Source organism: Somniosus microcephalus, chromosome 5, assembly GCF_052327205.1.
Source record: "Somniosus microcephalus isolate GS21.2 chromosome 5, FLI_Smic_1.0, whole genome shotgun sequence".
NCBI classification, from domain to species: Eukaryota; Metazoa; Chordata; class Chondrichthyes; order Squaliformes; family Somniosidae; genus Somniosus; species Somniosus microcephalus.
In genome coordinates this window covers 165,374,207-165,397,461 of record NC_140991.1, presented here as the reverse complement: position 1 = coordinate 165,397,461, position 23,255 = coordinate 165,374,207, and the positions used below count along the sequence as shown (strand labels likewise).

Here is a 23,255-nt window from a genome sequence, read left to right as displayed (position 1 = left end):
TTGGGAAAGAAGCTGTTCCTAAATCTGGTCGTACGGGTGCGAATGCATCTGTAGCGTCTCCCAGATGGCAGGAGGGCGAACAGACTGTGGCTGGGGTGGGTAGGGTCTTTGATGATGGACCGTGACCTCCGTAAACAGCGTTTCTGGTATATGTGCTCTATGGTCGGTAGCCGGGTGCCGGTAATGCGTTGGGCTAATGGATTTCAAATATTTTGTTGCTGAAAAGACAAGTCTATAATCAAGCTTCACCATTTATACGTGCTAACAGCTACTCACTTAACAATGGAAAATCTTGAGGCAACAGCTAGAGATGATGGGCAAATGTTGACACTTTAACATGGCAAAATCTATCTCTAAAATGGAGCATGCAACACTTACTGATTTTAACATTATATAATATAGTCTATATCTAGAATATATTAATCTTGCAACTGCATGTACTGCCTCTTGGCATAGGAATTAAATAAATTTAATATATGACACGTAAGTCTTAGTTAACTTCAAAAGTAACTCATTGCTTACACAGGAAGTGTAATGTGACAGATAGAAAATGCATGCTGTACCGTTTATATTAAACTAAAAAAAAACAAATTATAGATAGGTAATCCTGCTGCACTTTTGCTTCATATATCTGGACAACAACTTGCATTTCTATTTCATCCATACATCTGACCAGAAAGTACTTGATACTGCCATCTGCTTCAGAGAAGATCCCTCTATCGCCCTCTTGAGTGCAAAAGTTATTACAAAATAATTATATAGAGAGATTTGGGAAAATAGTCAATTACATTTCTATAGTTTAAATGGTAATAAATCAATAACAATAATGCGGTTCAAATCTTTGGCATTTATTCTCTTTAGAACACTATTCATTTTAAAACATCTTGATGTGGTGTATCAATATGAAATACACCTTTAATGCCTTGGAATTATCTAAATTGGGTAGTAATTATTTGAGATAAATACAAAGGTTCATCTGCCAAGCGTTTCTGTTGTGCGGTAGGCACTTTATTCCAGTCCAGAGTGGAAAACTGCATTATTGATCTCCGTCTTCTTCGTGAATCAACAGCATGCTCAGAAGAGTCTCTGCAATATACCGAATGGAAAATAGCATCATTCCTATAATTTTTTTTACTTTACATTACAAAAGGCAAGGAAATAAAGTAAACCTGCATTCAATGGAACTTCTATTCAACATCAAACATGTTAAAGAGTTTCTATTACAGTAGATTTTCATAACTCTTCCAAAGAGGGAGGGAGGAAATTCTGATATTAAGGTACTTTTGGACAGATTTTCCTCTGCACTGCTCTTAAATTACATGTAAATAGAGACTAAATGATGTCATTCTTGCCTGTGCCTAGATTTCCCCTAATTATACTGGGTGCAGATCAGGAACGGACTTCGCCCCTCTAAAAACTGGACACTTGGGTGCTAGACTCTAGTAAGTGCCGAAGGTTTGGCAATTGGCTTTTAACTTCATTTAGCTACCTCAGAAATTGTTCTTGAAGGCTGCAGTGGTATTATTACTGAGGAAGGCTTTGTTATTTCTTCTTCCACGTTCCTGTAGCATATTTGATACATCATTCTGTTAGCTTGCTTGGAGGAGGTGGAAAAGGCTGATGCTGAGATGGATGACAGAAAGCAACACCACGGCAGGAAAAGAAAGGCTCCAACTTGTTTATGTTTTAGATTTGCCTGCATATTTTTTGATGTTTTCTCTTGGGTATTTACTGAGGTGGACTTTAAATGGCCACAGTGAGTGACTCCATTGTTCCCTGCAATTTTTCAGCCCCAGCCACATTACAGGATGTAACTTAAGATGGGTTTCTATAGGGAATTGCTGTGCATGCTATGTTGATGGAAGAGAAGGAACAAACCCAAAGGGAGAGTATGGCAAAAGAGGAAAGGATAAGGTCAACTTGCAATTACACCCTTTATGATCAATAGGCCTAGGAAATCTTACAAGGGCATGAAAGCACAGTTGTGCACCTTCACAGATTTAGATTCATCAAGGAAGTCCTGGATGATCTGTGGCAATTCTGCATACAGACCTGCAGCCTACATCAAGTGCCTGAATATCTATCCCACTGGCAGTCAAAGTGGGTACAACTCTTAAAATTTGCACCACTAGCTCTAGCAATGGAAGACCAGAAACCAAAAATATAATAAAGAAGTCAGCAAGGATTTCAAAAGGGAAGCTCATGCTTGACCAAGCTTATTGAATTCTTTGAAGAAGTAACAGAAGAGTAGACAAGGATAATGCAGTGGATGTATTCTACATGGACTTTCAAAAGCCATTTGTTAAGGTATCGCATAGTAGACTCGTGACTAGCCTGTGATGTGATTGGAATTGCTAAAGAATGAAATGGCTAAAGAATGAAATGAATATATCTGTGGGGGATGGTGAATTGACATTGTAATTTGGAGCCAGGGGACAAATAGCAGGATGGACAGCAAACTGACTACAAAACAGGAAACACAATCAGGGTTAAAGGGCTTTATTTCAGATTTCCAGCATCTGCAGTATTTTCTTTTTGGGTCAGGGGTTAAAGGTGGTTGCTTAGACATGAGGAAGGTCGGCGGTGGTGATCCACAAAGATTGGTGATTCACTGTCATTCACCATTTGCATAAATGATTGGAACTCAGGAGTCAGAAGTAGAATATCAAATTTTGTGATGACACCAAATTGTAGGGGGCGGGCGTGGGCAGAGTTAATACTGAGGAAGACTGCGATAAAATACAAGTCGACATTAACAAATTTTCAGTGGGCATGTAAATGGCAAATTAATTTCAATGTAGCCAAGTGTGAGGTGGTGCATTTTGGTAGGAGGAAGGAGAAGCTACCTATTGTAAAAATAAGTCTAAATTGGGTAGCGGCGCAAAGGGATCTAGGGGTACAGATTCACAAATTATTAAAAGTAGGAACTCAGGTTAACAAGGCCATAAAAAACACAAAGCACTGGGGTTAATTTCTAGAGGAGTAGAATTCAAAAGCACGGTAGTTATGTTAAACTTACATATAACCTTGGTTAGACCATACATATTACCATAAAGGATATAGAAGCACTGGAGAAAGTGCAAAAACGATTTACAAGGCTGATATCAACTGAGGGTACAACTATCAGGAAAGACTGAACAGGCTGAAAGGTAATCTGATAGAGGTCTTTAAAATGATGAAAGGATTCGATAGGGTAGATGTAGAGAAGATGTTTCCACTTGTGGAGGAGGCCATAAATATAAGTCACTAATAAATCCAATAAGGAATTCAGGAGAAACTTAATTACTCAAGAGTGATCAGACTGGAACACGCTACCACATAGTGGTTGAGAAGATTAGCATAGGTGCATTTGAGGGGAAGCTAGATAAGTACATGAGTGAGAAAATAGAAGGATACGTTGACAGAGTGAGATGAAGAGGGGTGGGAGGAAGCTCATGTGGAGCATAAACACTGCCATGGACAGGTTGGGTCGAATGTCCTGCTTCTGTGCTGTACATTCTATGTAATTCAATGTAAATTTCATTTTCCTAAAACTGCATAAGTTCCAACTAAACAGGTAAGAAAGTACCAATAAAAAATAGGCAAAGTATATAAACTTCCAATGGAAAACTACTAAGGACATTTGAAAACAGCCATCCATGAGCAGTCAGTAAAAAAGAGGAATCGGATTGCACCAATTATATTTTCAGCCTTTATTTTGAACTCTGGTTAAGAAATCTGAATTAGGCAGATCCATAGCACGTTTGAAGACTGACCAACCAGTTTGGTTCACTGATGGTACTTGGTTAACCTGTTACAGGAAGCTGGGATTTTCCTCACTCGACTATAACCATGCAGCCCAAGCTGTGGGAAACTTGCTGCTATTTTTGTACTGGTAAGCTGCATGTTTTAGCAAGTTAACACCCAGCATTACTCCAGCGCACAATTGAGGATCCCTAAAATTTGGTGCTGCTACAGTTTGGATTGAGACTGATAGCAACAGGAAAAGAACTTAAGACTGCATATTGGGGAACTGATCTTATCGATCCACTAAGCAGTTTTCTGATACTTCCCGATTATGTATCTTACCTTATCCCATGGTATGTGGAGTACAAGCAAAAGAAGCAGAACAGATGTTTCAAAAAAATGTAAATCTGAACTTGCTTCATAATTGCAACAGTTTTCATGCATATACCTAAACCATTTTTAAAAATGTTACTGCTACAAAATATTCTTGGTATAAATTGAGAGATACTAACGTAAGCTCCTTGTTCACACGTTTGGAAATATCTGAAATAAAATCAAAAATGTTTTATTTAAGAATAGGCATTAACTGTAATGGTATGGAGCTAGTGGAGCAAATAGTCTCCTGTTGCTTTCGCATTGTTCTATCTCAAAAGTTTAATGTTAGCATTTTTCAATTGGAGGACAATGAGCAAAGCTCTGCACGTGTTATATATGTACATGCAGAGCTCTACTTTGCATGATTAGAGAGCATAGAGAGTAAACAGTGTAACCCCATAACATCTGATCCAAATATAATACCAGTATTGGATTGGTTTGTGTTGTATGATTCAATTTGGAAGATTGAGTCATGTAATGGGTTAGATTATTATCCATTCACCTTTGCGACATGGGTTCAAATCCAGCCCAGACTGATGAGATAAAAGTTTTCTTTATCTGTTGATTGTAAGGATTTGAAGTTAAATTATTTTGAGCAGTCTCGGCATAATGGTACAAATTCACTGCACAAAACTTTTCCAATGATTTAATCAGGCGGTATGGATGGCTGATACAAGAAATAGAAACGTCACAGTGCTGCAGTAGGGTTAGTCTTCTGAGTTGAGAGCTAAGTCATATTTCTGGGGCAGAGTAGTGGAAACTATACCTGGCCTGTGGGTGTTTAACACAAACATAAAGTGCTGAATAGTACTCTAGCAATTTCACACCACCTCAATGGCCATTAAAGCTCCCTCAACAAAAGCTTGAAAAATATTCCAGTGGAGAGATTGAGTAGACTAGGCCTATATTCTCTAGAGTTTAGAAGAATGAGAGGTGACACTCTCATTGAAACATACAAAATTCTTACAGGGCTTGACAGGGTAGATGCAGGGAGGATGTTTCCCCTGGCTGGGGAGTCTAGAACCAGGGGTCACAGTCTCAGAATAAGGGGTCAGCCATTTAGGACTGAGATGAGGAGAAATTTCTTCACTTGGGGTGGTGAATCTTTGGAATTCTCTACCCCCAGAGTGCTGTGGAGGCTCAGTCGTTGAGTATATTCAAGACAGAGAGCGATAGATTTTTGAATATTAAGAGAATCAAGTGATATGGGGATAGTGCAGGAAAGTGGAGATGAGGTAGAAGATCAGCCATGATCTTACTGAATGGCGGAGCAGGCTCGAAGGGCCAAATGGCCTACTCCTGCTCCTATTTCTTATGTTAACAAGAGTAATCTGTGATGTGTAGCATCGTGACACTGCATGATGTTGTATTTAACTAGTGCCCTACAAAGTGGCAGGAGGTGGATTCATGTACACAAAGTGAATTCCTGATTTTAGCTAGAGGGACTCAGCAAGCCATTTTCACAGAAAAAGTGGCAGACAGTGCAAGGCCAGATCAAGCAGATGATATTGGCCCAGCTTGGGAGCAGATAACATACCTTTCTGGTGAGGAATTAGTGTCTTCCAACCTAAAGTGGAAAGATAATAATTGGTAGGATTGGTTAATAACCTATTTCATTTGTAGCATCCAAATGAAGAAATATAAATAATAGTGATTTCCAAGATACTGATTTTATTATGATTATAATTTTATTTCTGAATATTCCTGAGATAGATTTTCTGATTGGGCTCCGATGGGCATTAGTCAAGTAGAGTGATGTTATCATCAGTTTGACTGTTAAGACTGTTAACCTGGTTTTGCAGTGTGAGATTCATTTACACTGTGGGTGGGCTCCAGACTTCTACTGGGCCGATAGGGGGAGTTTGCTATGGGGACACAGCAAATTGCATATAAGCAGCCTGTTACAAATTGCTAACAGGGAGGTGCACCTCTGGGCGCAGCCTGACCTGCCTGGCATCCCTCCGTTGCACCTGCTCGTCTTCGTATTGGGAAACCTATTATCCAAATATCACAGAAATACCATTAAAAAAAATGGCAGTGCCAGATCCTGGCACTAAACCTCCTGATCAACTAAGTAAAAACAAAAACATTCCAAAATAACCACAAAAAGCTTATTAAGAAGCTCTTTAAATACACTTCCATAAACAATACATCATAGCATCCTAGAGACATCTATTTTGTAGGGGCTGGTAGATGACACAGGCCTAGAAATTGGGTTGGTAGCGCCGGCGCTGAGCGCCTAAAGAGACCTAGAATTGGGGCGATGCCCTATGTTGGGGCGGGCGCTATGAAGATAGCGACAACTCAGATATTGACTATACAGTTAGCGCCTGTGCTAAGTGTTTGCGCGCGCCCGCGAGCGCCAGCAGTTCATGACATCATTTCAGTGTGCAACGCCTTCTAGGAGCGCCTGAGCGCATATTGGGTGGCGCCCGGAGCCTTAGCGCTCAGCGCTATTAGTGACAGTTCGAGGGAGGGCTAACAGGCCCTTCTCGGAGTAGGGGGGCGCTATTTAAAGGGGACAGCTTTAGTGCAGATTCTTCTGCCACTTGGCCTGCTCATTGCGATCGTTGCCAGAGAGAGTTGGCGAGCTAATGTGGAGCGGAGTTCTGGGAATTTAGCTTTACAGTACTTGGGTCCTTCAAACCTGTCCGAAGCACTTGCAGCACTACACCTAAAAGCCTTTTGACCAACTGGCATCGGAATGAGGGCGACGGCCTCATCGCCCAACACTGTGAAGGGGCAGAGAGAAGGCGGGAGAGGGCCGGGATTGGCCAGAAGGAGGAGGGCCAATGGAAGTTGGCCAATCCGACGGGAAGCTGCGAGGGTCTTTAGGCAGCAGGTGACAAGCCTTGACATGTCCGAGGAGCAGTGTTTGCGAAGGCTCCGATTCTGGAGGGACATTGTTACTGATCTGTGCCACCTGTTTGGTCATGATCTGCAGCCGCGTGAACGCTGCAGAACCTCTCTGTCCGTGATGGCTAAAGTGACTGATGGCCTCCATTTTTATGCCAACAGATCCTTTCAGTGAGCCATTGGGGACATTGCGACTGTCGCTCAGGTTGCAGTCCACTGTTGCATCCGGCAAGTTACAGAAGCCCTTTATAGGCGAAGGCGTCAATTCATTACCTTCCCTCGGACCCTGCACAAGCAGGCGGAGGGCACGCAGGGTGTCGCTTCTATTGCGGACTTCCCCATGGTGCAGGGGGCGAGTGACAGCACACACTTGGCTTTGAGGGCGCCATGCCATCATCCTTAGGACTTCCGCAACCGCAAGGGGTTGCACTCCCTCAACATGCAGCTGGTCTGTGACCACCGCCAAATCATCATGGCAGTCACCGCGCATTTCCCAGGGTGCAGCCACGATGCCTTTATCCTGCGGCTGAGCTCAGTTTGTAACCTTTTTGAGGGGCTGCCTCGAAGACGAGGCTGGCTTACTGGGGACAAGGGCTATCCTCTCTGGCCATGGCTGATGACAACACTCCGTGTGGCTGACAACACTCCGTGTGGCCGACACCCCAGTAGAAGAGCTGATCAGCAGCGGCCATCAGGCGACCAGGCACAGTAAACAGCACACTATTGGTGTTGTCAAAGAGCGTCTCCAATGTCTGGAAGATTCGGGGGGATCCCTGCAGTACTCGCCGCAGCAAGTGGGACACATCGTCGTCATCTGCTGCATGCTCCACAACTTGCCGATTTGACACACACAGCCAATTCCAGCTGTCCCTCAACGACCAGCAGAGCAGGCGGAGGAGTATGAGGAGGAGGAGGAGGAGGAGGAAGAGCAGGCAGAGGAGGAGGCGGAGGAGGCGGAGGAAGAGCAGGCAGAGGAGGAGGAGGAGGAAGAGCAGGCGGAGGAGGAGGAGGAGGAGGAGGAGGAAGAGCAGGCGAAGGATGAGGAGGAGGAAGATGGAAGGGCTGCTGAAAGTGGAAGGGCCATGCGTCAGAGGCTCATCTGGACTCGTGTCGACACCCCTGTGGCGGAATGATGAGAGTCTTAACTCATGCGCACTTTGGATGTTTGAGGGCCTCTGAATGCCAGCATCACTGAAACCAGTCACATGCACCATGCCACATTGAAACTTCTGTTTATTGGCACAAAAGTCTTTCATTACAGCTAAACAACGTAATGTCAACAGAAACCATAACTTTCAAAATAACTGTGAACTGTTCAGCAAAGCCGCAAAACTCAACAAACCTTCTGCAAATATAACAACAGGTGAGGGTGTCCTTGCATTTGGACTAACAAATGTCTCAGCACCTCACTCTACAACTGGCCCCTTGAGGGAGAACGACTTCTCTTTCGCGCCCGGCCCCTTCCCTCCCTGCTGCTCCGACGTAATTACATAAGAAATAGGAGCAGGAGTAGGCCAATCGGCCCCTCGAGCCTGCTCCGCCATTCAATAAGATCATGGCTGATCTGATCCTAACCGCCAATCTGCTATCACAGAACTATCTCCTGAATCAAACAGAATTAGACACATGAAATAGGAGCAGGATCAGGCTACACAGCCCCTGGGCCCGCTCTGCTACCCACAGGGCCATGACCGATCCGAACCTAAACTCATGTCCAAATTCCTGCCCGCTCCCCGTAACCCTTAATTCCCTTTACTTCTAGGAAACTGTCTATTTCTGTTTTAAATTTATGTAATGATGTAGCTTCTACAGCTTTTTGGGGCAGCATATTCCATGGACCTACCACCCTCTGAGTGAAGTAGTTCCTCCTCATCTCAGTTTTGAAAGAGCAGCCCCTTATTCTAAGACTATGCCCCCTAGTTCTAGTTTCACCCATCATCGGGAACATCCTCCCCGCATCCACCCGATCCAACCCCTTCACAATCTTATATGTTTCAATAAGATTGCCTCTCATTCTTCTGAACTCCAATGAGTAGAGTCTCAATCTACACAACCTCTCCTCATATGTCCATCCCCTCATCCCCGGGATTAACTGAGTGAACCTTCTTTATACTGACTCGAGAGCAAGTACAGGTAGACTATCCTTTATCCGAACTTCCGAAAACCGAAAACCTCTAAAAACCGAAAGTTTTTTCGTTCAGCGTAAGTCGTGCGCACGACACCGAACCCCGGCCGACCCCCCCCGCCGACGCCAACCCCCGCCGGCCCCCACCCCCGACCCCCCGCCGACCCCGACCCCTGCCGACGCCCCCCACCCCCCGCCGACCCCCACCCCCGACAAATTTCCCAGTCTTATAAAATACCTTCTGAAATCCGAAATTTTCCAAAAACCGAAACACGGCTGGTCCCGAGGTTTTCGGATAAAGGATAGTCTACCTGTATGTCTTTTCTTAAGTATGGACACCAAAACTGTATGCAATATTCCAGGTGCGGTCTCACCAATACCTTGTACAACTGAAGCAATACCTCCCTATTTGTTATTCTATCCCCCTAGCAATGAAAGCCAACATTCCATTGGCCTTCTTAATCACTTGCTGCACCTGCATACTAACCTTTTGAGTTTCATGCACCAGGACCCCCAGATCCCTTTGTACTTCAGTACTTTCCAGTTTCTTGCCATTAAGATAATAATTTGCTCTACGATTTTTCCTGCCAACGTGCATAACCTCACACTTTCCAGTATTGTATTCCATCTGCCAAATCTCTGCCCATTTACTTAGCCTGTCTATGTCCCCTTGCAGGTTTTTTATGTCCTCCTCACTCACTACTTTCCCTCCCATCTTAGTATCATCTGCAAACTTTGATATGTTACACTCAGTCCCCTCCTCCAAATTGTTAATATAGATTGTAAAGAGTTGGGGACCCAGCACTGACCCCTGCGGAACACCACTAATTACTGATTGCCAGTCTGAGAATGAACCATTTATCCCAACTCTCTGCCTTCTGTTAGATAGCCAATCCTCTATCCATGCCAGAATATTACCCCCAATCCCGTGATTTTTTATCTTAAGCAGTAATCTTTTGTGTGGCACCTTGTCAAATGCCGTTTGGAAGTCTAAATACACTACATCCATTGGTTCCCCTTTATCCACCCTATATGTTACTTCCTCAAAGAACTCCAGCAAATTTGTCAAACATGACTTCCCCTTCATAAAACCATGCTGACTTTGTCCTATTAAATTATTATCCAAATGTCCTGTTACTGTCTCCTTAATAATGGACTCCAACATTTTACCTACCACAGATGTTAGGCTAACCGGTCTATAGTTTCCAGCCTTCTGTCTACTGCCCTTTTTAAATAAGGGTGTTACACTAGCAGTTTTCCAGTCTGCCGGGACCTTTGCTGAGTCCAGGGAGTTTTGGAAAATTATTACCAATGCATCCACAATCCCTACCACCACTTCCCTCAAGACCCTTGGATGTAAGCCATCAGGTCCAGGTGATTTATCCGCCTTGAGTCCCATTATTTTACCGAGTACCACTTCCTTAGTGATTTTGATCGTGTTTAGCTCCTCCCCCCCCCCATAGCCCCCTGTTTGTCCAGTGTTGGGATATTCTTAGTGTCCACTACTGTAAAGACTGATACAAAGTACTCATTCAGTGTTTTTGCCATCTCCATATTTCCCACCATTAATTTCCCGGTCTCATCCTCTAAGGGATCAACATTTACTTTAGCCACCCTTTTTCTTTTTATATAACTATAAAAACTCTTACTATCTGTTTTTATATTTTTTGCTAATTTACTTTCATAATCTGTCTTCCCTTTCTTAATCAATCTTTTTGTTATTTTTTGCTGTCTTTTAAAGTTTTCCCAATCCTCTATCCTCCCACTAGATTTGGCTACCTTATGTGCCCTTGTTTTTAGTCGAATACTATCCTTAATTTTTTTACTTAGCCACGGATGGCTGTCTTTTCTTTTACACCCTTTTCTTCTCAGTGGAATATATATTTTTTGGAAGTTGTAAAATAACTCCTTAAATGTACACCACTGATCATGTATCGTCTTACCCTTTAATCTATTTTCCCAATCCACTCTACTCAATTCCGCTCTCATACCTTCATAGTCTCCTTTATTCAAGCTTAGCACGCTTGTTTGAGATCCATCCTTCTCACCCTCTAATTGAATATGGAATTCAACCATGTTATGGTCACTCATTCCAAGGGGATCCTTTACTAGGACATTTTTAATTAATCCCAGTGGACCCCAGTGGCGGCCTCAAGGCTGGGGGATGCCTGCTGACTGTCTGGAAGCGCAGAAGCCCCTGAGGGACGGCCTGGCCGACCTCTGGGCTTGGAGGGTGCGGACGCAGGATGCTTGATGGGACCATGGCTGGAAGCACTGTGGCCTGCAGGTGGTGGCAGCTGCGATGCAGGCGTCCCAGCGCTGGCATGTGCAGTGGTCTCCTGCCGAGAGAGGACACCTGCACCATGGTCGGATGAGACACTGGCTATCTGAGGGGAGCGGGTCGGCTCTACCGCCACAATCGCATGCTCCACTGATTGCTGGCCTTGTATGGGACTGGAAGGGCCTGGGGTGATCCTAACTGATGCAGAGAGGGTGGCTACAGTGAGAGATCACGTTGCGTCAATCTGGCTGTGGAGGAGCCCAGCAAGTGACTGCATGGCAACAGTGAGGACCTGTGTGCCAGGTGCCAGTGCTTCGGAGAAGGCCTGGACAGTTCTTCCCATTGCTTCGGACAAGCCAGGTGCCGACCGCTCCACTGCCTCGGACAAGCCCTGCACAGACCTTTCCAAGGATTGTCCGAAGCCCTGAACAGTCCTTTCCATAGCCGACTCAAAGCCGTGGACAGTCCTCTCCATTGTTGGGCCGAAGCCCTGGATAGTCCTGTCCATTGTTGCCCCGAAGCCCTGGATAGACCTGTCCATTGTTGCCCCGAACACCTGCAGAGTCCTGTCCATTGTTGTGCCAAAGCCCTGGAGAGTCCTCTCCATTGTTGCCCCGAAGTCCAACATACTCTTAGCCAATGAATCTATTGACTCAGGCATCTTCTCCACTGCAGCCATCAGCTCCGTGTGTCTGACCCGGGCCTGTTTGCTCATCTCAGCCAGGCGACAGACCTCATCTGCACTCTGTGCAGCAGTCATCATGACCTGCCTTGCCCTCCGGGGAGACGGTGGCCGAACTTGCCTCAGCAACTGGTTCATCCTCAGAGCCGCCCCCCCTCCCCTCCAGGGGACTACTATCCCCAGTCTGTAGATGTGTCAGCTCCCTGGATTCTGCAACGGCTGGTCCGGATTCCTCCTGGTCCTCATTCCTCCTGGTCCTCGCCTCCGGTGGCACTGGCAGCTTCAGCGCGTTGAGCCCGAGTTGGTGCTGCTTCATCTGAAAGTGGGAGGTGGAAGAGTGGCTTCAGCAAAAGGACAGCTTTGCTGAAAGGCATGCCAGATTGCGGCAAGGCTCTGACATGGCTGCACACTGAGGATGCACGCTGGCGGGGGGACCAAGTGGAAGGCAACAGGTGGAAAAGGTGAGAGTCTTACCCTCGCTGTCGGTAATGGGGTCGGCAGATGCAGTGGTCACAGGACCAGACAGACGTCCTCCAAGTATCTGGTGCACTCTCTCCTCCAGATCCGTCAGAGTGACCACTTGTGGAGGTCCGCCACCGGTTCGACGCTGCTCCTTTCGGATCATGGCCAGTTTGGACTGCAGGGGAAAGAAGGGGAAGTTCTGTAACATGAGGCCTTGAGAGATCATCGCATGCCCCCCATGGTGCAAGAGCCCTTACATGAGGCCTTGAGACATCTGTCCATGTGTGTGCCCAGAAAGGGCCATGGGTGCATGCTGACAGATGGCCATTGGGGCATCATTGCAGCAGGGTGCCCGAAGTCAGCTGCAGATGGAGGGAATCAGAAGATTGCTAAACCATCACTCACCCTAACGATCCATGTGAGGTCGTTGAATTTCTTCCTGCACTGAACAGGGGTCCTGGTCGCCATGCTGCTGGAGTTGACCCTCACAGCAACCTCCCTCCAAGATCGTCGGTAAGCCTTCCGATTCGGCCTCTTGCCATTATCCGGATACAGGACCTCTCGACGGCGCTCAACTGCAGCCGCCAATTGGTCCAGAGCCTCAGTGCTGAAGCGCTCTGCTCTCTGTCTAACCTTCTCCATGATGAACAACTTTGTACCGCCAGACAAGGGCGAGCGCCGAAACTGAGGCCTACAGGGCATTGGGTGTTGAAGCTCAGGCTGACTGACCCACCCCTTTAAGAGCCGGCCGGCGCCTGGAGGTCTCATGGTTTCCCGTAATTGAGATCACCTGCGCTGCGCCCGTCCGCGTCGATATTGAGTAGCGCCTGAACTTTTGCGCCTTAAGAGCACCGTGCAACGGCTGAATTAGCGCCTCAAGACCCTTTGGGGGCGATGCAACCCAATATCTCACCAGGCAGCGATAACTTTCGTCTGGCTATAAACTTAGCGCTTCGCCAGTTCTAACGCCTCAAGCGAGGCTATACCCAATTTCTAGGCCACTGTGTTTTATCAGCATAAACACCAGGAAATTGTGTGGACACCTAAATTACATAATTGGGGCCTAATTTTAGTACAATTACTGCAAAGTGACAGACACTTCTGGAGCCACCTGGACTGGAAAATTGGATGGATTACTTAACAGGTGGAAACGCATTGCAAGGACATCTTCCACCAAGTAGTGCTGCCCGTCGAACTAGGACAGACTAAGGACAGATCTTGCAGTCCAATACTGGGACATCATGAAATGTTGCGGGTCATCAGCAGCAGCAGAATTGTATAACTCCACAATCTATAATATGGGGCAGCACATTTTTCACTCCTCTATCTCCATACAGCCTGGAGACCAACTCTGGTTCAATGGGGAGTGTAGAAGGCATGTCAAGAGCAGCACCAAGCATATCCTAGAAGGAGGTACCAACTTAGTAGTCCCATAATCAACAGATAAGGTCAAAGCACCTAGCCCTGCCAGATCCAGTCGAGAATGGTGGTGGACAACCAGGCAACTAACAGGAGGAAGCGGCACCATGACTATCTCCATCCTCAACCATGACAGAGCCCAGAACACGAGTGCAAGAGACAAGGCTAAGCTGTTTGCAGCTAAAAGTGCCGATTAGACAATTTTACTCAGCCTCCTCCAGAGGTCCTCACCAACATAGATACTAGTGTCTAACCAATTCAGTTCACCCCATGTAAAAGTAAGATGTGGCAAAAACACTGGACACAGTGAAAGCTATGGGTCTCAATAATGCTGACTGCAGTGCTGAAGAAGTGTGCACCAAAATGAGCTGCCCATCCTCCCCACCCCCAGTCAGGCTGCTCCAGTTTCAGCTGTTCTATTGCAGCTATGATACTGGTACCCTACCAACCCAACAAGATATTTTTGATCCAGGAAAAACAGGACAAATCTAACCATGCCAAGTACTGCCCCATCATCCATAATCAGCAAAGTATTAGAAGGACTCATCAATGGTGGCATCTACTCACCTTGCTTCCCGACGGTGAGTTTTGAGCTCTACCAGAACCACTCGGCTCCAGAGCTCATCGCGGCCTTGATCCAGCTATGAACATAGGAGCTGAATGCCAGAGGGAAAATAAGAATAACTGCCCTTGGCGAGGTAATCTGCGACCTGGGGATCACCTCCTGACCCCTACAATGCTCAAGTCAGGAAGCAATGGACTATTCACCACTTGCCTGGATGTGTGCAGCCACAACAACACTCAAGAAGCTCAAAACCATCTAGCACAGAGCAGCTCCTTTGATTGGTACTCCTGTCACCAAACTCAATATCAAATACACACTGCAGCAACTCACTGAGCTTACTTCAACAGCACCTTCAAGACTTGTGTTATCTATGTGAAGGACAAGAGCAGCAATGTTGTGGGAACACTATAACCTCCAAGTTCCTCACCAAGTCACACACCATCTTGATTTGTACATATATTGTTTTCATCGTTCCTGGGTCCAAGCCCTGGAATTACCTACCGAATACCATCATGGGAACACCATCAACACAAGGACTGCAGCAGCTCAAGAAGGTCTACAACCACTTTCTCAGGACAACTAAGGACGGGCAATAATGACTTGCCAATGTCAGCTACATTCCAAGAATACATTTTTAGAAAATGGAATTTGACTTATCGAGTTAATGTAAATCAGTTACATTCCTGTTATTTCCTACATGGCATAAACACCCCTTTATTGTTATATACTAGCTGAAGTGCCCGGAGATTTTTGAGGGCGTGTTGTTGTTGGAAGAGAGAGAGAGTGTGACTGGGGGAAGAGAGAGAGCGACTGGGGGGAAGAGAGAGAGGCTGGGGGGAAAGAGAGAAACTGGGGGAAAGAGAAAGAGAGAAACTGGGGGAAAGAGAAAGAGAGAAACTGGGGGAAAGAGAAAGAGAGACTGGGGGGGAGAGAGAGAGAGACTGGGGGGGGGAGAGAGAGAGAGACTGGGGGGGGAGAGAGAGAGAGACTGGGGGGGGAGAGAGAGAGAGACTGGGGGGGGAGAGAGAGAGAGACTGGGGGGGGAGAGAGAGAGAGACGGGGGGAGAGAGAGAGAGACTGGGGGGGAGAGAGAGAGAGAGACTGGGGGGGGAGAGAGAGAGAGACTGGGGGGGAGAGAGAGAGAGACTGGGGGGGGGAGAGAGAGAGAGAGAGACGGGGGGAGAGAGAGAGAGAGAGAGACTGGGGGGGAGAGAGAGAGAGACTGGGGGGGAGAGAGAGAGAGACTGGGGGGGAGAGAGAGAGAGACTGGGGGGAGAGAGAGAGAGACTTGGGGGGGAGAGAGAGAGAGACTGGGGGGGGGAGAGAGAGAGAGACTGGGGGGGGAGAGAGAGAGAGACTGGGGGGGAGAGAGAGAGAGACTGGGGGGGAGAGAGAGAGACGGGGGGAGAGAGAGAGACTGGGGGGGAGAGAGAGAGAGACTGGGGGGAGAGAGAGACTGGGGGGGAGAGAGCGAGAGACTGGGGGGGAGAGAGAGAGAGACTGGGGGGAGAGAGAGAGACTGGGGGGGAGAGAGAGAGACTGGGGGGGGAGAGAGAGAGACTGGGGGGGAGAGAGAGAGACTGGGGGGGAGAGAGAGAGAGATGGGGGGAGAGAGAGAGACTGGGGGGAGAGAGAGAAACTGGGGGAGAGAGAGAGACTGGGGGGGAGAGAGAGAGACTGGGGGGGAGAGAGAGAGACTGGGGGGGAGAGAGAGAGACTGGGGGGGAGAGAGAGAGACTGGGGGGGGAGAGAGAGAGACTGGGGGGGAGAGAGAGACTGGGGGGAGAGAGAGAGACTGGGGGGGAGAGAGACTGACTGGGGAGGAGAGAGAGAGACTGGGGGAGAGAGAGAGAGAGACTGGGGGAGAGAGAGAGAGAGAATGGGGGGAGAGAGAGAGAGACTGGGGAGAGAGAGAGACTGGGGAGAGAGAGAGACGGGGGAGAGAGAGAGACGGGGGAGAGACGGACGGGCGGGGAGAGAGAGAGAGACTGGGGGGAGAGAGAGAGAGACGGGGAGAGCGAGAGTGGGGGGAGAGCGAGAGTGGGGAGAGAGCGAGAGTGGGGGAGAGCGAGAGCGAGAGTGGGGGAGAGAGAGAGTGGGGGAGAGCGAGAGTGGGGGAGAGAGAGAGTGGGGGAGAGAGAGAGAGTGGGGGAGAGAGAGAGTGGGGAGAGCGAGAGTGGGGGAGAGAGAGGGGTGGGGAGAGCGAGAGTGGGGAGAGCGAGAGTGGGGAGAGCGAGAGTGGGGGAGAGCGAGAGTGGGGGAGAGAGAGAGTGGGGGAGAGCGAGAGTGGGGGAGAGCGAGAGTGGGGGAGAGCGAGAGTGGGGGAGAGCGAGAGTGGGGGAGAGCGAGAGTGGGGGAGAGAGAGAGAGTGGGGAGAGCGAGAGTGGGGGAGAGAGAGAGTGGGGAGAGAGAGAGTGGGGGAGAGAGAGAGAGAGAGAGAGAGAGTGGGGGGAGAGAGGAGAGAGGGGGAGAGCGAGAGTGGGGGAGAGCGAGAGTGGGGGAGAGCGAGAGTGGGGGAGAGCGAGAGTGGGGGAGAGAGAGAGTGGGGGAGAGAGAGAGGGGGAGAGCGAGAGTGGGGGAGAGCGAGAGTGGGGGAGAGCGAGAGTGGGGGAGAGCGAGAGTGGGGGAGAGCGAGAGTGGGGGAGAGCGAGAGTGGGGGAGAGCGAGAGGGGGAGAGCGAGAGTGGGGAGAGCGAGAGCGAGAGTGGGGAGAGCGAGAGTGGGGGGAGAGCGAGAGTGGGGAGAGCGAGAGTGGGGAGAGAGAGAGTGTGGGGAGAGAGAGAGTGGGGGAGAGAGTGGGGGAGGGAGAGAGTGGGGGAGAGAGAGAGTGGGGGAGAGAGAGAGAGTGGGGGGGGAGAGAGAGAGAGTGGGGGGGGGAGAGAGAGAGAGTGGGGGGGAGAGAGAGTGGGGAGAGAGAGAGTGGGGAGAGAGAGAGTGGGGGAGAGAGAGAGTGGGGGAGAGAGAGAGTGGGGGAGAGAGAGAGTGGGGAGAGAGAGTGGGGGAGAGAGAGAGTGGGGGAGAGAGAGAGTGGGGGAGAGAGAGAGTGGGGAGAGAGAGAGTGGGGAGAGAGAGAGTTGGGGAGAGAGAGAGGGAGAGAGAGAGGGGAGAGAGAGAGTGGGGAGAGAGAGTGTGGGGGAGAGAGAGAGTGGGGGGGAGAGAGAGTGGGGGGGAGAGAGAGTGGGGGGGAGAGAGAGTGGGGGGGAGAGAGAGAGTGGGGGAGAGAGAGTGGGGGAGAGAGAGAGTTGGGGAGAGAGAGTTGGGGAGAGAGAGAGAGAGTGGGGGAGAGAGAGAGAGAGGGGAGAGAGAGAGTGGGGGGAGAGAGAGAGTGGGGGAGAGAGTGGGGAGAGAGTTGGGGAGAGAGAGAGTGGGGGAGAGAGAGTGGGGAGAGAGAGAGTTGGGGAGAGAGAGAGAGTGGGGGAGAGAGAGAGAGGGGAGAGAGAGAGTTGGGGAGAGAGAGAGAGTGGGGGAGAGAGAGAGAGAGGGGAGAGAGAGAGTGGGGGAGACAGAGAGTGGGGAGAGAGAGAGAGAGAGAGAGTGGGGGAGAGAGAGAGTTGGGGAGAGAGAGAGTGGGGAGAGAGAGTGGGGGAGAGAGAGAGAGAGAGAGAGTGGGGGAGAGAGAGATACAGACCAGGACTACTACAGAGACCATCACCACACCAACCGCAACCAGAGAGGATCCCCACGCACAACAACAATGTTGGACCTGCACCACTCATGCCCTACAGGGGAACAGGACCACCCCCAGCCAGGCAGAGGGAGAGGTACTCAGAGCGTACGCAATACCACATGCAGAGACAATCCATTAAGAGACATAATGCAGGCAATCAGCAGCATCCACTCCCGCCTTATGGATCAGAAAAAAATAAGGACTAGTTGTTAGAAAAAGTTGTAACCAATTATCCTCAGCATTTATAGACAATTGAAATGTTCTTTTTTCCCCATTTAGACACGACTAACACATATTACTATTTATCATATTCTAACCCATCACAGTAAAAGATCAATTTTAGCATGAAATCCTTATATATCTCAACCTGGAATATCCAAGGTCTACGCTCTTCTATGCTTGGCATGAAGAGTGAGACCCCAGAGTTCCTAGATGAGATTAAAGATCTAGATGTTATCTTTTTACAGGAAACCTGGTGTAGAGGAGAAGAGCACACTAGCTGTCCCATTGGGTACACAGAGCTGGTGGTCCCCTCCAATAAATTGCCAGGAGTAACCCAGGGCAGAGAATCTGGAGGCATACTGATTTGGATTAAAGCAGAGCTTAGGAATTACATTAAATTTATAAAAAAGGGCGAAAACCACTTATGGCTCAAAATTAAGAGGGGCATCATCTCTAGCATGAAAGATGTTTTCATTTGCACACTCTATATCCCCCCGACAGAATCCCTGTACTTCAAAGAGGACACCTTCTCCAACATAGAGAGGGAGATTATCCAATTCCAGGACCAGGGAAATGTGTTGATCTGTGGGGACCTCAACTCAAGAACGGTCGAAGAACCAGACTTCACCAATAATCATGGGAATAATTACATATTTGGGAATAACCACTTTGATCTCCCTTCCCATCCACACAGGCATAACTGCGACAAACAGACAAATGCTAACGGAAAACAGCTCCTGCAGCTCTGTCGAAGCCTGGGTCTGTACATTGTCAATGGTAGGTTATTGGGAGACTTCCTAGGAAGACCCACCTATTGCTCACCTCTTGGCTTCAGCACCGTAGACTATATGATTACAGATCTAGACCCATCCTCTTTCAGAACATTCACAGTCAAACCACAAACAACACTGTCAGACCACAGTCAAATTACTGCATATCTTGAAAGGATAGAAACAACCAACACAGAAACACAACCCAGTAAATTGTACAACATTAAAAAATCTTACAGATGGGCCAAAAACAGCACGGAAAAATACCAGAAAGCAATTAGCAACCAAACAACTCAAGCTCTCTTGGACACCTTTCTGGAAAATACATACACACACAATAAAGAAGGCGTAAACCGGGCAGTGAATAACCTAAATAATATTTTTGATAATTTGGCATCAATGTCAAACCTGAAAGTTCGCAAGAACAAACCCAAAACAAAAAACTACGAAAAATGGTTTGACTCCGATTGCCAGACCATGAGGAAAAAACTCAGAAAAATATCAAACCAAAAACACAGACAACCAGAAAATGAGGAATTACGCCTTACTTATTGTCAGGCACTAACACAATACAAAAACCACACTCAGAACCAAGAAAGAGCAGTATATTAAGAATACATTCATCTCCATTGAGGAATCCATTGACTCCAACTGTTTCTGGGACAACTGGAATACATTACACAAAAAACAACACGACGAATTGGCCATTCAAAACGGAGACACATGGGAAAAGCATTTTGAAAAATTATACCAGAAAAACACACTAAGCCCAGAGCAATACCAAATATGCGAAAAACTGGCAAAGCTCGAATTTGTCATAAAAGATAACCAAAACCCGATAGACCCCATAATATCGGAAAAAGAGCTAATTGAAAAACTCAAGGACCTGCGACCAGGAAAAGCTTGCGATGCAGACGGCATCCTAAGCGAGATGATTAAACACACGGACGATAAAATGAAATTGGCTATACTGAAACTCTTCAACTTGGTTCTGAATGTCAGTTACTTCCCTGATATCTGGAACAAAGGACTCATAACGCCCATATACAAAGGTGGGGACAAAATCGACCCAAATAACTATCGAGGCATCTGTGTAAACAGTAACCTGGGGAAGGTATTCTGTAGTATCATAAACAAAAGACTTATAAACTTCCTTGAGGAGCACAATGTCTTGAGTAAAAGCCAAATTGGATTCCTACCAAACTATAGAACATCAGATCATATCTTCACCCTACAGACCCTAATTGACAAACATGTTCATCAAAACAAAAGCAAAATTTTTGCCTGCTTTATAGATTTCCAGAAGGCTTTCGATTCCATCTGGCACGACGGTCTATTCTTGAAACTTATTGAAAGTGGTGTAGGGGGAAAAACATATGATGTAATTAAATCAATGTATACAAACAATAAATGTGCAGTTAAAATTGGAGACAAACAAACAAAATACTTCCCACAGGGGCGTGGCGTGACGCAGGGCTCGCCCATCTCACCGACACTCTTTAATATTTACATAAATGAGTTGGCAAAACTACTTGAACAATCTACAGCACCCGGCCTCACCCTATATGAATCCAAGGTTAAAATCCTCCTCTATGCAGATGGCCTGGTTCTGTTGTCACCAACTAAGGAGGGTCTACAGCAGAACCTGGATCTGCTGGAGTCATTCTGTCAGACCTGGGCCCTGACAATAAACCCCCAAAAAACCAAAGTCCTTGTGTTCCAGCAAAGATCCAGACATCAGGGACCCAGAATAAATTTCACACTAGGAACAACTAAAATCGAACAAACCACTAACTACACATACTTGGGCATAAAAATCAGCTCTACAGGAAATTTTCATCTGGCTGTGAATGAACTGAAAGAGAAAGCTAGAAGGGCTTTCTGTGCCATTAAAAGATCAATCCAAATAGAAATCCCAATTAGCATTTGGCTCAAAAATTTTAAATCAGTAATTGAACCAATTGCACTCTATGGCAGTGAGGTGTGGGGACCGCTAACACAACAAGAATTTGCAAAATGGGACAAACACCCAATTGAGATCCTACATGCAGAATTCTGTAAACGTATCCTCCGGACTCAAAGGAAAACCGTAAACAATGCATGCAGGGCAGAACTAGGCCAATATCCACTAATAATTACTATCCAAAAAAGAGCCACCAAATTTTGGAAACACCTAAAAATGAGCAACCCCCACTGCTATCATTACGAAGCCTTGAAATGCCAAGAGAGGACCATAAAGAAGAATACCCTCAGTCAACTAGTCCTGGGACTCAGTGAAGCAACCACTAACACTACTAACAATAACCAGCCACAGGACAGTGACATCGTAGCACAGAGAATTCGACCCAACACAATTGTCACTAAGCAAAAGGAAAAATACCTGTCATATTGGGCAGAAACAACAAAAACCCAAAACAAACTCAATTGCTACTTGGCCCCAAACAGACAATACAACATGGCTGAATACCTGACCATGGTAAAGGATAGCAAACTGAGAAATACCTTGACAAGGTACAGACTTAGTGAACATAGCCTGGCGATCGAAAAAGGCAGACATAGACAGACCCGGCTGCCAAGAGAGGACAGGATATGCTCTCACTGCAGTCAGGGAGTGGTGGAGACAGAGATGCACTTCCTCACAGCTTGTGGAAAATATCAGGGCATCAGGGCGAATTTCTACCAAAAATTCTCACAAATATGCCCTGAATTCAGAAATTTGAATGACGACCAAAAACTCCCATACCTACTAGGGGAACAGAGAAACTGTGTAACCTTAGCGGCACACTATGTTACAGCTTGCCATAAACAGAGGGACAACCAGTAAACCTAAGAAGAGTATATACAAATCATACGAATGTATATTTATACACTCAGGGATATATCTGTTTATACACTGTATGAATAGATCTGTGTTTATGTGTTCTACCATAAATGTTTTTCGATGCTTTGGCAACATAAGATGTACCTTATCATCCCAATAAAGCGATTTGAATTTGAATTTGAATTGAGTGGGGAGAGAGAGAGTGGGGGGAGAGAGAGAGAGACTGGGAGTGTGAGAGAGAGAGAGACTGGGAGTGTGAGAGAGAGAGACTGGGAGTGTGAGAAAGAGAGACTGGGAGTAAGAGAGACTGGGAGTGTGAGAGAAAGAGAGAGAGGGAGAGAGAGACAAAGAGAGAGGGAGAGAGAGAGGGAGAGAGAGACAAAGAGAGAGGGAGAGAGAGACAAAGAGAGAGGGAGAGAGAGACAAAGTGAGAGGGAGAGAGAGACAAAGAGAGAGGGAGAGAGAGACCGAGGGAAAGAGAGAGAGAGAGAGAGAGAGGGAAGGAGAGAAATGGGAACGGGGTGGTGGGGGAAAGAGGGGTGGTGGGGGGGGAAAGAGGGTGGTGGGGGGGAAAGAGGGGTGGTGGGGGGGAAAGAGGGGTGGTGGGGGGGAAAGAGGGGTGGAGGGAAAGAGGGGTGGGGGGGAAGAGGTCGTGGTGGAGGAAAGAGGGGTGGGGGGGGAAGAGGTCGTGGTGGGGGGAAAGGGGTGGTGGGGGGGGGAAGGGGTGGTGGGGGGTGGGAAAGGGGTGGTGGGGGGGAAAGGGTGGTGGTGGGGGTGGAAAGGGGTGGTGGGGGGGGAAAGGGGTGGTGGTGGGGGGGGAAAGGGGTGGTGGTGGGGGGGGAAAGGGGTGGTGGTGGGGGGGGGGAAAGGGGGTGGTGGGGGGGGAAAGGGGTGGTGGGGGGGGAAAGGGGTGGTGGGGGGTGGGAAAGGGGTGGTGGTGGGGGGGAAAGGGGTGGTGAGTGGGGGGGAAAGGGGGGTGTGGGGGGGGAAAGGAGGTGGTGGTGGTGGGGAAAGGGGTGGTGGTGGGGGGAAAGGTGGGTGGTGGGGGGGGGAAAGGGGTGGTGGGGGGGAAAGGGGTGGTGAGGGGGGAAAGGGGTGGTGGGAGGGGGGGAAGGGGTGAGTGGGGGGGGAGGGGTGGTGGAGGAAAAGGGGTGGTGGGGGGAAAAGGGGTGGGAGGGGGAAGGGGGGAAGGGGTGGTGAAGGGGGGGAAGGGGTGGTGGGGGGGGAAGGGGTGGGGGGAGGTGGGGGGGGAAGGAGGTGGGGGGGCAAGGGGTGGTGGGGAAAG

At 48.0% G+C, this 23,255-nt stretch overlaps 1 protein-coding gene across 1 annotated transcript in view; it reads right to left on the bottom strand.

The window, feature by feature from the left end:
- Positions 1 to 827: 827 nt before the first annotated feature.
- The window catches only part of lrrc72 (leucine rich repeat containing 72), an 85,370-nt gene continuing 62,942 nt past the window's right edge, over positions 828 to 23,255 (bottom strand). Inside the window, exons 7-9 of the mRNA XM_085988398.1 lie at positions 5,639 to 5,668; positions 4,239 to 4,269; positions 828 to 1,086 (exon numbers count right to left, since the gene is read on the bottom strand). Of these exons, the coding sequence (XP_085844524.1) occupies positions 930 to 1,086; positions 4,239 to 4,269; positions 5,639 to 5,668 (218 nt within the window). The 3' untranslated portion in view covers positions 828 to 929. The remainder of the gene's footprint in view (positions 1,087 to 4,238; positions 4,270 to 5,638; positions 5,669 to 23,255) is intronic.